The 15,702-nt window shown below is 35.2% G+C and overlaps 1 protein-coding gene across 3 annotated transcripts in view; it reads right to left on the reverse strand.

Moving 5' to 3' along the window:
• The window catches only part of CNTNAP5 (contactin associated protein family member 5), a 915,392-nt gene that overhangs the window by 135,229 nt on the left and 764,461 nt on the right, over positions 1 to 15,702 (reverse strand). For all 3 annotated transcript variants that reach the window (XM_020963128.2, XM_020963129.1, XM_078146792.1), the window contains one exon: positions 10,287 to 10,514. In XM_020963128.2, coding sequence (XP_020818787.1) covers positions 10,287 to 10,514 — 228 coding nt within the window. The remainder of the gene's footprint in view (positions 1 to 10,286; positions 10,515 to 15,702) is intronic.

A 15,702-nucleotide genomic window follows, 5' to 3' on the forward strand; every position in this document is an offset into this window, starting at 1 on the left:
AATAAATGATGAACAGAATGGTTTCAGAAAAACCTGGTCTAAACCCTACAACAAAAGGTTGGTGTAAAACATTTTTTCAAGCTCACGAGGTCAGAAGGAGAGGTTTATGATACCGAGGTTGGGCCTGGTCCAGGGCCATGTTGTCCATGTGACAACAACACCAGCTATGGTCCTTGAACACAGCTGTGACAATAAGAGCAGCAAATTTAGAAGTCCTCAACCCAGAGATGGTAAGGGGATTGAACAACAGATCAGTAAGAGATTGCAGGGCACACTTGTGTTGGCACTGGGTGCAGTTCCTGATACTGTCTGGCAACTCTATTATCCATAAACACTTTTGGATTGCAGTTACAAGTCAGAGAGAATCAACTGTGGTTGCAAGGGAGCAAGAACCTGAAAAGCAACAGTGCTTGTAGCTGGAAGGGATTAGTGTCTCTTCCTAGGTAGGGTCAAGAGTGCAGACTAGGAGAACAGGGAAAACACCTCTCCCTTGGAAACTACCTTGGAAGTGTCAAAAACTTCTAACACCCTAGAACTAGCTCTAAAAACTGCAATATGCAAAAGCCTAAAGCTTAGGACAGTGCTCCCCACCCCACCTGATGCCCAAGGTGAGCAGAAACCAACTTGAATATAAAGCTAAAATTTTAAAAATAGGATGGAAAAATGTACAAACAACAATCAAAGAACCTGACCATAAAAAAAAATATGCTTATAGGAAACATCAAGACACAAACTCAGAAGACAACAACATCAAAATAGCTATAAGCAAAACCTGAAAGAAAAAAATGTGAATTAGACACAAGGTCACAAGAATTTCTAAAAGAGCTAAAGAAAGGGCAAAACAATAATTTCAAAAATAAAACAAAATAGGAGTACAGAGGTCAAATAAGAGCAATGCCAGAAAATAATGAAGAGAATTAAAAGCTTGGCAAAAATGAAGAAAATAACACTTTGAAAAGTACACTGAATAGTATCAGAGATACAAAACTTCACTGATTAAAATAACTCCTTAGCTAGCAAAATTAGACAAACAGAAAAAGAGACACAAAAGTTCAGTTAAAAAAATTCTTAAAAATTGGAATTGGGCAAGTGGAAGTTAATGATTGCATGAGACATCAAAAAACAACAAAACAAAATCAAAAGAATGGAAAATAGAATACAGTGTGAAATATCTCATCAGAATAACAACTGATCTGGAAAACAGATTAAGGAGAGACAATTTAAGAATTATTGGACTGCCTTAAAACCATGATCAAAGAAAAAAACTAGGTATGATATTTTAAGAAATTGTAAAGGAAAACTGCCCTAATATCCTAAAACCTGAGGGTAAAATAGAAATTGAAATAATCCATTGATCCTGTCTTGAAATAGATCCTCAAATGAAAACTCTAAGAAATATCACAGTCAAATTTCAGAGCTCCGAGACAAAAAGAAAATGCTGAAAGCATCCAGAAAGAAACAATTCAAATATTGTACAGCTATATTTAGTATCACACAAAATTTAGAAGCTGCCACAATAAAGGAATGGAGGAGTTGGAATATGACATTCCAAAAGGCAAAGAAGCTGGAATTCCAACCAAGAATAACTGACCCAGAAAAGCTAAGTATAATCCTATAATGAAAATAAATACATTTAATGAAAACAATAACTTCCAAAAATCTCTAACAAAAAGATCAGAGCTGGCATATATTTCATTGTCTGTTCTACACAGAAAAAAACTTTTTAGCTTGATAACACACGACCTCCATTTTGAGAGTTTGGGCTATGGATGACAAATATTTTAGCTGTGGCAGTGCTTAAGAGCTTGCCATATCATTGGTGGAAGGAGAACTTACACCAAGGAAATTGTGGATTTTCAGAGTATCATTATATTGACAAAATAATCCAGTGTAGAAGTAAAAAATAATACATGAAATACAAGTGACATAAATATCAGAGATTATGGGTAAAAGAAATGAGAACACATATTAATAATTTGAAATGCTATTATATTTGTCTCATTTTTGTTTGAAAACACTTTGTATTGCATTTAGTATAAACTTAATAGAGAAATAACTTTTAGAAATTAAAACATTTAAAATGGTAAAAAAATGGTGACAAAAGTAACAAAATAAAGGTGGAAGGAGGTGAAGAAGGATAATTTCACATTGTTTAACACTGAAGAATTTATAATTAAGGCAATCACAAGCACCTATAGTTCAGTAGGTGAAATCTATTCTACACATTAAAAAAAAAAGATTCCAATATTCCATAACTATGTTTGCTTAATGTATGTTTTTTTTTGCTAGCCTTTCAATAATGAGGAGGTAGATGAAGACTGTGATGAAGGACTATAGATCTGAATAATGAGCTGAAATGAATCTCATTGGAGTTAGAGACAGCAAGAAAATGTAACATGAAGTCTTAAGATTTAACCACATCAATGTTGAAGTCACTAAGCATGATGAATCATAAGATTTAGATTTGATAGAAGCATAAAAGCCCATCTAATTTAGTCCTCATCTTGCAGGTGAAGGATTACACTTGGAATGGGGATACCTGGGTTCCCTGCATGGCTCTGACATTTATTAGGTGTTGACTATGGACATTTTACTGCAATTCTTTAACCTCAGTTGCTTCACATGTAAAACTAAGAGAGTGAAACTTTCAAAATCCATACAACGAAATTCTTTGCCAACAAAGTACTAGATAAAAAATAATTATTTGTGATATTGTTTGCTTCTATTCTTCATTTTTTTAACTCTGGATCTCTGCTTCTTCTATTGCCATTTTTGTTTGGTTTTGTTTTGTTTATTTATCCTTTCCGGGCCTCTTCTCACTTTTACTTTTGCTCTCTTTATGAGACTTGCAATTGTCTTTTCTCATTTAGTTATTGAACTGTAATAGAAGAAAGCTGTATACCTGCTGCAGACTCACTCTGCCTCTGTCATTAACTATTTATTAAGGGAACTCCTACTCTCCAGGGAGGACATCTTGTGCAGCTATGTAGGCCATAAGATGAAAACTGAATTTCTCTCTCAATAAGAACCCCAGGAGCTTCTTCCCCTCTCAGCAATAGCCAACTGGCCAATTAAGTATTAATCTTTCCATTGGCCTTTAATTTTTGTTGTCACAGCTGCCATGAACCTGTAGAAAGTCACTCACCAATGAGCCAGACAGAAATAGGGCAAAGATTAGAAGTTCAGAGTGATGCTTTCAAGACAGTTTCCAGGGAATAATGATCTTTGAGGGAAAAGCACTAGGGTTGTATATTTTCATGATGGTATTCTAAGTACATATTTCTCATAGATGCTTCTTAAACATGTTGGAACAGTGCCAACAAGGGGTACTCTGTAGTCATAAGTCAATATCATTACGACATGGGCACTTAACGAGAAGACATGACTGATGCAATACACCTACTTGCATGAGAAGAATGCTTCCTAGCTCTGGGGAAATAACTTTCTCGATTGGCTATTTCTATTCATTTTCACTTTGCTCTTGATTTATTGCCAGTCCTAGGCTTTAGCATGACAAAGGCTTAAGCTTTCAGTGTAAATGATATTCCAGACTCCACTAAATATATTTGTAAGACAAGGGCAGGCGACAAAATTAAACTGCCGGCACAAAGACCAGCTGCTATTTAAAGCTGGAGGGAGATTATAGTGGATTATTACTTTATCAAAACATATTTCAGCTACATAAGGAATGCTTATTTTCCCACTACATTTAGCTGTGTGCTAATTTACCTCACACCTTCCATGGATTTGTTCTTTCACTGCCAATTTATTGAAAAGCCTGACAAATGTCACTGCCCTACACTGAGGGACAGTGGGGGTTTACTTAGTTACTGCTACCCTGAGTTTGAAATAAAAAACTGCAGAGAATTCTTCACATTGTTTCTTTTATTTTTACTGTTGTACTTTTCACTTCCACTGTCAGGTTTTTAGACTTATTACTCTACTCTGAGATCCCACCAAAGGATAAGAAAAGAGGGTCTGTCAAAAAAAATAAAAAATTTTAAAAAATAGAGAAAACCAACACTCAGTGGCTGAAAATGTTGGGATTTACTTATCATGCAATGAGCCTAAGCTCTGCCAAATTCCCTCATTAAATAAGCAAATAAATAAATGAATAGATGAATAAATAAAAAATTAATCAGAGTATTCCATAATACTTTAAAAATTACAAAGTGCTTGACAAATATTATCTTACTTTGTTCTCACAATAATCCTTAGCTGTAGAAGGTTTATGGTGTTCATCAGTGGAAGGAGTACCCCACACCTACAAAATTATGAAGTATCAAAGATATTCCTTTGAGTTAAAGAGCTTACCTTCAGGGTCCTCTGATAAGAAAAGAATTTCTTAGGTGTACAGATAATTTAATACTGAAAGGTTTTTGTGCTATTTGATTACTAAAATTTCTTCTCAGTGTTATGTTTCCCCTTTCAACCAAACAGGCTCTACCAACATTCATCTCAACTTTTGTGTAGGGTAATGAATGTGGTTACCCTGTCTCCATCTCTGTACTTCAAGAGCCTAGGTTACTGTGGGTGACAACTATCAACTTAGAACACTGGAGAAGAAAGGGATAACAATTTTACAGTGTCTCTGTGTAACTTCCCAAAGCAAAAAAACTGCACAGAGATCATTGAAACCAGAGCTTTGGCTCTCTGATACATGTACTCCACATCTCAAGATGCAGATGTCTGCAAGTCAAGTGATCCTTTAAAGGGGGATGAAATTTTTCTTTGATCAGAAGAAAGTGATTTTTATAAACACTTTGACTGTTTTCCTAACCCATTATGTTCTAATTTTAATTTTAGCACCAAATCCAAAAATCTACTCTCACTTAATCTTTTAATCATTTTGCTCACTATATAAAAAAAAGCTTTTGAATTGTTTTATCTTAGTATCTCTTTGTATTTATTTTCCATTTTTATCTGAGATCTTTCAATGCCTTTTTAAATATAAGCTCATTAATCATAATTTCAATGGATTACTCAGTCAGAAACAACTTACAAGTATTTTGTCATTTGATCTTCATAGCAAGGTAGGTGCTATTATTATCCCCATTTTACAGATGGGGAAACTAAGGCAGAGAGCTATTATTCGACTTGTCCAGGATTGCACAGCTTTTAAATGTCTGAGGCTAGATCTGAACTCATATCTTCTTGACTCCAAGTCTAGTGTTTTATCTGCCTGTTCAAAATTAAGTAAATGTGGGATACACACACACACACACACACACACACACACACATATATAAAACACATATATAACATAATGATTGGTGAAGCTTTAAGAATTTGGGGAATCAGAAAAGGTCTATGGAAGGCACTGACATGGTGACATGTGCATGACATGTGGTAACAAAGGAGCATAGGATTTTAAGAGATGGAGGTAAAGTGACAGTGTGTTACAGGAAAGGGGCAGGGTAGAGCAGTCAGAAAGTAAGATTCAGGGGATAATTTAGGAGATATAAAAACAAAAGCTATCAGTAAATATATATGTATGTATGTATGTATGTATGTATGTATGTATAAATAATGTGATCTTGAGAGCAGGACCAGTGTTGTTGCACATCTTTAAGTCTCTGATACTTAGCATAATGTGTGCCACATAGTAAATGTTCAATGAATGTTTATTGAATTTCTAGCTTTAAAGAAATCTCAAATTTCAGAAAATGTTTCTTTGAGAAAACTTACACCATCCAGGCAGAAGTAATTGGAACTGTTATTCTGGAGAACTAAGGTGTTTCCTGAATAGTCTGTCTCCACTGTTTATGAGGACCACTGTTTCTTTGCATAGCTGGGGCACCTGTTAGTTTCAGAGTAGGAGAGGAGAGACATTAAATTTTGAAGAGTTGCAGCTTGAGGTATTTTTAGGTCAGGCCCGGCATTGGTAAACAGCTGTTGAGCAGTGGGTTTGAAGATACTCCAATGCTGAATTTCTCCTTATCTCTATCTCCTTAGTGCGAGGTGTGTTAAAAATGGAAAGTGCCCCCATTCATCATATTCACCAATGTACTCATGATTGCAAAGGCAGACAGGGTGTCTTGTAAACATATGTGTTAATACTATTGATATAAATAAAAGGCTGAAGTAAAGTGGGAGGTTAGATAACATCTGAGTAATCTCTACAGTAAAGCAAACTAAAATTCTGGTCCTGCTTCTCTGCTAAGATGGTATGTTGTTAAGTAGTGTTCTTGGAACATATGGACTAATTTTGACTCTTATCTTTACCACCAAGAGAACAAGAGGGACAGATGAAAGAGAACAAAATCGAACTGATTTCAGCAAAAGTCTTTTCATAGATTATGTAAAGCATATAGAAACAAAATTATATACAGTCAATAAAATATTTTACTTATATTCACAAGTACTTAGGTACTTTGAGGACAACAGGGATGGCTCAGGTCAAAACTATCAAGTGAAGTTTGTCTTTAATGTGCTCTTCACCTTTTTCGTCTCCTCTCACCTCTTTTCACTCCTTCTGCCTACCCACCAGTTTAAAAAGCCACCAAAGTCTCTCAGTGTATCTTCTCAGTCATGCTACAGTTTGATTTGAGAATCTGAAGCCCAGAGCTATCCTGGATTAGACTTTTAACAGTTGTGTGACATTGGACAAATAATTTCATCAAATTGAGCCTCAGTTTCCTTTTGTGCAAAATGAGAATAACGATATTTGCACTAACTAATAGGTTTGTGGTGAAGAAAGCACTTTGTAAGCCACAGAGTGTTACATAAATGTGTTATTACTACTACTGATATTCTTATTATTTACTCAAATACATTATACTCCAAGACTTCCCATCCTCTTTTCATGCTGCTTCATCAAAACATCTCTTGCCTTAGCTTAATTCACCTCAAGAAGTTGGAAAGAAAGCAATAATAAACTGTTTACATTTTAAAAGAGATAATTTCTACTTACTGGAATTTTGTGTATCAAGGTGAAGTTAACTTTTTTTTTTAAATCACAGTAAAGGGAACAAACAAAGCACATGTGCAAGGCATAGTGTCAAGCACTTTATATGCATTTTTTTATTTGATCCACACTACATCTCTGTGAGGTGGGTGCTATTTTACAGTTGAGGAAACTGAGGCTGACAGAGGTTAAATGACTTGCTTAGGGTCACACAGTCAATAGGTTTCTGAAGCTGGATTTGAACTCAGATATCCCTGACTCTAGGCCCAGTGCTCTATTAACTACTGTGCCACCTGCCTCTAGGCAATAGAGATATTTTGGAGCTGGAAGCTCTACTCTCAAAATTTGAAGACAATTCTTATGTAGCCCACTATATCCCATCTTCTAATATTTTTCTTCTGTTGATCATTTCCAATTTCAGTTGTATACAATTTCTTCAAAAATGGTTATTACCATGTTTTCTCCTTTATTAGATTCTGAGATCCTTGGGAGTAAGAACTCTACCTTTCTTTGTAACAACAGTACTTAGCACAGTGCCTGGCACATAGTGGGCACTTAATAAATGTTTATCAACTTATTTCTCTGTGCAAAGACTGTCTTGTTTCTATACTTGCATGTCTAGCACAATGTCTGATACATAGTAAATACCCATTAAAGAGTTTTTGAATGAATGAAAAAATGAAATGAAGAAGTGAATACATATTCTTATAGTTCTTTTAATCATTCTTCATATGATATATTTTATATAGTTCCTCATCATATTAGGCACTATTTTCTACACACACTTAGATCACACCACGTTGAAGCTACAAATTGTTCTGAGCATTCTGAAAAACAATTTAAAATTATGTTAATAAAATTACTGAAAATGTCCATTCCCGCTGATGCAGAGATTCCATTGCTGGGCATATACCCTATAGAGTATGAAGATAGAAAGAAAAGCCCAAAATATTTGTAACAGTACTTTCAGTAGCAAAGGAAGGAAAGCAAGAAGATATCTAAATAATAGAGAATGGCTAAAAGATTATGGCACACGACTATAATACAATACTACTGAACCATGAGAAATTATAAATATGAAGACTATATAGAGCAGAAAAGTTATTTGGCCTGCTGCAAAGTGAAGTAAGTAGGCCTGCCTAAACAATGAGCACAATAACCATAACAATGTAAGACAATCATAGAATAACTTTAAAAAAAAGAGGTAATGCTGTATAATTAAAATTACTAAACAATCCACTAGGCTAGAAAAAAAATTATCTTCTTTCTTTGCAGAGCTGGGAGACTACATATAGTCAGAGTTATTTGATGCGTTGGTTTTGCTGATTGGATTTCTTTTTAGTCTTTCATTTTTACTCTGTTACAAGTGGGGACACGCATACTTAGAAATGAAGGTGGTAGAAAATCAAAAGGTATCTTTTTTTTTAAACATACCAGGTTGGCTAGTATTTGCTATATAGGCTTTTAAGCGGGGAGAGTCTCTATGAACGTGTACACAGAGACATGCACACAAAATCCAAGCGCTACAAATAATTTCATAGGTCTTCCTGTACCTTCTCCTAAATATAGGTTGAATTACAATCACTCTACTCAACAAAAATGAACATTTATCTCTGTCATTAAAAACCTCAAGAGAAAGAACTTGTCCCCATACCCTATAAGATTTCAATCACTCTAATCACTCTTGATCTATTACTCATTACTTAACACTGAATACTAGAGTATTAAAATAGTTTTCATCAAGGCATATCAAAACACTTTGACAAACATCCTTAACACATAAAACAAAATGATGTCCAGAAACTTTTTTAAGCAACTTTGAAGAGTATTAGCTTTTAAATGAGAATCTAATAGCATGAGATAAATTCCATTGAGATGTAAATTTAAATCCTTAATTCCTTTTATCATTATTCCCAGGTATTTATATAAGGTTCTGATATAGTTAGGAAGCCAGTCAACTGCCCTTTGTTAAGTGTTTACTGTGTGTCAGGTACTATGCTAAGTACTGGGGATATGAAGTGAAAGATGAATATCAGAACATTTTAAATGGATGAAATGACAAAATAATTTGAAGAATTAGAAAGGATCTTAAAGTTAATCTAGTCCAATATCTAATTCAGTAAAGATATAAATAATTCTTAAAACATGCCTACCATATGTTTACCCAGACTCTGCTTAAAGTCTTCTTGCTATAAGAATCTTGATTTGAGATAATTCCACTTTTTTACAGCTCTAATTATTATAACATTCTTCCTTGTTTAAGAAAACAACCACAACAACAAAAACAATAACACTCTTTGTAGTGTCCAACCATTCGGTCTTCTGGAACAATTTATAAAAAGTCATTGAGGCAGCTAGATGGTTGAACAGAAAAATCTAGGAGGTTGGAGTCAAGGAAGGCCGACACTGAAATCAGGCTTCAGACACTTACTATGTGAGGATTCCTGACGAAGTCACTTAACCTATACCATATTTAGTTCCCTTACCTGTCAAATAAGTCTTTGGACTCAGTGGGCACTAAGGTCCCTTCTAGCTGTAAATCTAGGATCTTATGATCCAATGATCATCCTCAACATAGAAGCTCCCCAAACATTTGAAGATAGATTTTTATAAACCCCGCTGTCTCATCTTCTCCGGGCATGTCCTATATCATATTTCTCCATTTATCTTTTGCAATGCTTGGGACAGTGTCTTATAATCAGTAAACAGACTATAAATTTCTTTTAGGAAAGGGTAAATGGACAAAATTTATTACTCTTAGGAAATAGTTTACTTATCTTCCTCACACTTTTGTTTTCCTTTTTCTAGATGTTATTTTGTCAAAGTTTTGGGTTTTTTGGGTTTTTTCCCCAATATATGGCTCTCAGAAATGAACATAGGATTTCAGATATCATCTAGAACAATTGACAGTACACAAGTATTTATTACTTTCTATGATGTGGACGGTATGTCTATAAATGAGGTTTAATTGTGCATTAGCTTTTTCTTTTCCCTGAAACAAGCCCCATGAGAAGAAATTTCAATAAAGAAGACAAGATATTTGTGGCCAAAAGTCTTTACAAGATTGCAGCTATTCTTAGGATTTTTTTTTCCTTTACACTTAATGGGCTCCAGTATGGAATAAATAATAAAGATTACTATTCTACAGTTGAGTCAAATTAAGGTTGCAGCACTTGATACTTCAGCACTGAAGTAGGTGTTGTCTTGAATATCAATTTGTGAACGGTAAAGCTTAATGCTTCCTGGTTGCTTTTGTCTGAAAGTAGGCTACATCAAGGGAACTAAATCCAAATCAGGATTAACAAGAATTCCATAGGGCACCTACTGTCATTCTAGCACCACGTTGGTATCCATCCAACCCGATAGTATTAACACTTACCATTCTTGCAGAGAAGAGCAGCCAAGTAGTCCTGAGAGTAAGAGTCAATGTACAGCAGAAGGCTCGGTGTTTGGCCCGTCAAAAAATTAAATGCGATATTCTCCTTAGATGATGGCATAGCATCCACATAAATGGCTGAGGAGGAAAGACTTGTATTCTTGGTCACTGGATAAGGCTCTTGAAAAACATAAGTAATAGAAGTACCAGCTTCAAAAACTGCAGAAACCTCTGGAAGATACAAGAGTGGCATTACATGTAGAGTTAGTGCAGTGTTTTACACAGAATAAATGCTCTACAAATGTTTCTTCCATTACATTAAGTATATTGAGAATTACAAATTCTTTACAATTTGTCACTAGGGTACTGAGAGGTAGTCTGGTGCCATGAAAAGAGATTTGGACTTGTCAACAGGCCTGTTGTGACACAAAATCTGTGTGACTCTGAACAATGTTTCAATTGCTATGAACTTTACTTTCCTTAGCTGTAAAATGAATATAATATTCATATTGTCCTACTGTCATTTTTAGTGTCAAGAAGGAGCTTAGTAATCCTTAATGTACTTTATAAAAGTGAGTTATTATTACTATTTCTCTGTTACGTGGAAAAGTCGACTGTGAAAATGCAAAAGCATATGAATTAGATGCAACAATGAAAGAGGTCTCTTATTGGCAGAACCATAACATTTGAGGACCTGAAGGCCAGATTAGATGATCAAAGTCTGTTTCCTCTGTCTCTAAGTCTATTATACAAGGATCCTATGACTTATGCAAATTGGGTAGGAATGGCACAAGCATGATAATAGCAAAGAATCTATGTGATACTGACAATTAAGTTCTGTAGTGCCTTAAGTATATATGGAATAATTATGTATGAAGTAGAATATGCATGGAATACCAACCGTCTGGACTTAATTTTGAAGAAATAGTCCTCTAAGTAGGTTTATGAATGCCAATAAAGTAACTCTCCATACTATAAATTTATTTATAAATAATCACTTGTATACATGTTCAGAACCTTGCTTAATGTACAGTAAATAAATGACATGACAGCCCTTGGTCCTTTACTTTTTAGATTCCACACCTGAAATTCTGGAAGGAGAATGTGACAGTTATGGATTGAGCCTGAAAAAGTAATTAACCTTAGAACATGACCCTTTGACCCCTCACTCCCAAAGAAAGAAAGAAAGAAAGAAAGAAAGAATGAAAAAAGAAAGAACCCTCTTGTAGCTAAATCTATTCTTCAACCTTCTGATACTGAATTTTGTATACCATATGTATTCTTTATGTTCATTTTTAGCTAGATTTCACCTGTAGAAAGAGGTTGGGGAGAAACCGGTCAGCAGAAAGAGCATGGGCACTAGAATTAGAAAACTTGTGTTCAAATCCCACCTCTCATAATACCAACTTGGGTGATATTGGTCAAGTCACAATATTCCCAGGCCTCAGCTTCCTCCTCTTTAAAAGGAAGGGGTTGAACTAGATAGTCATTGAGTTCCTTTAGTACTTCAGAGGAGCAGCAAGGTGGTACAGTACAGTCAATAGAGTGCCTGGCCTGGAGTCAGGGAGACATCTTTCTGAGATCAAAGCTGACCTCAGATAGTTACAACCTGTGTGACCCAGGGCAAGTCACTTAACCCTATTTTTCTCAGTTTCTTCATATGTAAAAATAAACTGGAGAAGGAAATTTTAAAAAATCCAGTATATTTGATAAGAACACTACAAATGGGCTCATGAGGAGTTGGACACAACTGAATAACAAAAGAGCTCCAGAACTAGGATCATGGAATATTTCCCTAAGGCCACACACATACCTGGGGATCACCCTTTACATAATTCTTAGTAAATTCTTTATTAATTTTCCATTTCAAGCACAAAATACTTATTTTCATACTTCTCTCTTGAGGTTTATCTGTTTGGCCCTATCACTGTACTTAAACATGAATTTTAACTCATACTGTGGTGGCACATTTGTTCTTTCTTGTAAAAAAAAGTAACTAATAGTATCTGTAGCAAAATCAAAATAAAATAAAATAAAGTTGAATATTTATATATATTTCTTAGCAATTTAGAGATGTTAAATCTTTTTACACAGATTCAGAGAAAGTGATTCACATTCCTTATTGTGTCACAGTATTAGCACTCCCGTTTATGAAGACATGTAGTGGGGATCTGTGACAGGTGAAGTTTTTAGTTTATCATCAGCTGGATTCTAGCAGTTTCCTGGGTGCATTTCCTCAGGGAACCTCTGCCCACATTCTAAGGTTTGTTCTTCTAGTTAGAAGAATAATTGCTTTTTTATTTGATGCTTCCTTTTTTTTTTCCTTTTCTTAAAACCTTAGGCTATTTCAGGGCAATCTACTAAGACTAGCACACTAGCTATAGGGATTGATACTACATGATCAGAAATGTTTTCTTCACTTTTTCTTTATATTTAGAATAGTAAATACCCCAAATATACATTTTTTAACCTGAAGGGAAAGACAAGATAGATGAGTTGTACTTTCCAGTTTTACATTTTTGGGATGAGCATTTTTGTTGTGTTGTTTTTGTTTTAGCAATCTGAAAGTAACTAGTTAATCTCATACCTAATTCTTCCTGATTTTTTCTGAGGGAATGATATTCATTTCTTGAATTACATAAACCAAGAGTTTGAGACCTCCTAATGATGGGGTTGGGATCTGGGCCCGAGAAAGGAAAAACCCTGGACTTTCCCAGGAGGCCAAATCTTGCTGAGGCTATAATCTCATCAACTGGCCTTTCATTGTGGCTACACCCAATCTCCCCTCCATTGAATTACCTCCCTATGACCCCCAGCCATTTCCCACAGGTAATCCTAGCTAGCTCCATTGTCCAGGTCCCAGGAGTTCTGTTTACCCTGGTTTACTGGCCACTCCCATCCAGATCTCCTTAGGCCCCTCCTCCCATCACCCCAAACTACTTGGCCACTCCCACATCCCTCCCACAGGCTTTCTGTCTCCATTAAGATGCTGGGATTCTTATAATCTAGCCATTGCTTAGATTCTTATAATCAAGCCACTGCTTACTCATATTCAGACTCCTTAAGAGTCTGCCCAATATGATGGATGTTCTAATAAACCTTGTCTTTGGCTGAAAGAAAGCTTGGGTCAAATTCTTTCAGGCAGGACCCATGTGTTGTGATATTGGGGTCCCAGCACCCCTAAACCCCTAAAGACTGCATCACTGATAAAGATCAGATTTTATGAGCATGCAAATTCCCAATAGTAGTTTAAGGGATAAAGGAAATAGGGGGGGAAAATGAAACATATGGGCTAGTAAATGCCTAATACTAACTGCAAGACTGTTGTAATTAATGACATTGTTATTGAAGGATAAAATCATTTTCATTGGCAAAAATGCATTGAATATCTACTAAGCTTAGAGATAAAGAGGCACAAAAATAGGTCCTGTCTTCAAGAGGCTTATGGTATAGTTAAGGAGAAATGATTACTGTACAGTACACAAAAAAGAAAAATAATTTTAAAAAATAATATCATATATCCAGTAAACCCTGAAACAATTGGTAGAGGTTGCAGGAAAGAGATGTAATTTGGGCTGAACCATGAAATGGTACTTAGATAAGTGGAAATTAAACAATGGGAATTACCTCTGACTATTACCTCTGACTATAGGTAATGTCTTGAACAAATGCTAAACATTCATTTTGGTTTGACAATGGCCAAGCATACTTGAAAATCAGTCATGTTAAAAGATTTTTAGAATGACAACAGTCTGATAGAACAATTCATAAAAAAACAAAATAAAAATGGTGCTCTTGGAATTACGAGGGCTAGTTAACATATTCCCCCACCCCACACTCAGAACAACTTTCATCGTGACTATCAGAGACCAAAGAAAGGGCTAGATGAATCCTCCCCAAACAAATCTGGTTTAGGAGGAAATATCTGATGTTCATGAGCCATTAGAAAGTTTTAGGGAAATGAAATAATGGAACTACCATATCTTAGGGAAAAAATGTTAGAGGCATTATCTAAACACAGCATTATATCTGAATAAGTCTTTATACTATTCAGCAAAGTTGGATTTAATATCAACCATTTCTTTGAATAGCGTTCAGTCTCACTATTTTCCAGTTCCCATAATCCCACTGGAAAACAATATTGCAGATTACATTGGGTTAGATTAATGTTCATTCATAAAAGCTGAGGACTTCATAATTTCTCATACTCCCTAGAGGTATCAGAAACTAAATGGAAGGGTTTCTTAACCTAGGTTCTGTGAACTTAAAAACAAAGGAAACAAAACAAAACAAAAATAAATGTATCTCAATAACTACATTTCATTATAATTAGTTTCCTCTATGATCACATATGTTTTATGGTATTAAAAAAATATTCTGAGAAGGGAACAAGAGGCTACAACGAGCAAAGGACTTCATGACACACATTAAAAAAATAAAGTTAAGGACCCTTGGTGTATGGAATATGATACCTTGAAAAGGAACTAAAGCTCCTTATGCTATAGGTCACATATTTACACTCTTTCTTCCATTTAAGATTGAGATTTTGCAAGAGAACAAAAACATGGGAAGTGAGCAGCTGTCTATAGAAGCCTGACAGAACACAATGTGCATTGCAGAATTATCAAATCAAGTCAATATTATTGTTTAAGATAGCAGAATGATAGATTCTAGAGTCAGGGATTGAAGATCTTTTCAGGGTTAGGAAGAACATGTTCCTATTTGGAGATTTGCCTTTCTTTAAATTGAGAATGGAAATTTCAGTAGCGAGGGCAAAGGAAATTGTCCAAATAAAGCATTATATCGAGATATTTCATGGTATATCAGGTACATAGAATAGCAGTAGGATTCAGTAATATAGCTATTCACAGGAGTAAATAGTTGAAGAAGGAAAGAATAACACACAAGATTTCAGGTATTTATATTCCAATGCACCGATTATTATTGAAAAGCGAAATGATGATCTTAATACACAATTATTTCTTAAGTATTACCAATAGCAGGTAGGATAGGAATCATGATTAAAATATAGAAATGAAATGTGTTCCTCATTAAAAAAGAAATACATCTGACAGAAAGGGAGAGAAATTTTGATGTAGATCAGGAATATTTAAATTTATGTTGTGTGCGTTTACACACGTATGAGTGTGTGTGCCTGAGTGCGTGCATGCGTGCATGCGTGTGTGTGTGTGTGTGTGTGTGTGTGTGTGTGTGTGTGTGTGTGTTGGGAAAAGGAGCATGCTACAGAACACTGGCTTTTAAAGCCCTTCACAGCCTGGGACCTTCCTACCTTACAAGTCTTCGTACAGTTTCCCCTCATCAATATACTCTCTAATTCAATAATCCTGGCCTCCCTGCTCTTCCTCATACAAGATACTCTTAATTCCTTTATTTGTGCTTTTCCATTGGCAGTCTCCTG

This window comes from Phascolarctos cinereus, unplaced genomic scaffold, assembly GCF_003287225.1.
Source record: "Phascolarctos cinereus isolate Bilbo 61053 unplaced genomic scaffold, phaCin_HiC Scaffold_726;HRSCAF=1367, whole genome shotgun sequence".
NCBI classification, from domain to species: domain Eukaryota; kingdom Metazoa; phylum Chordata; class Mammalia; order Diprotodontia; family Phascolarctidae; genus Phascolarctos; species Phascolarctos cinereus.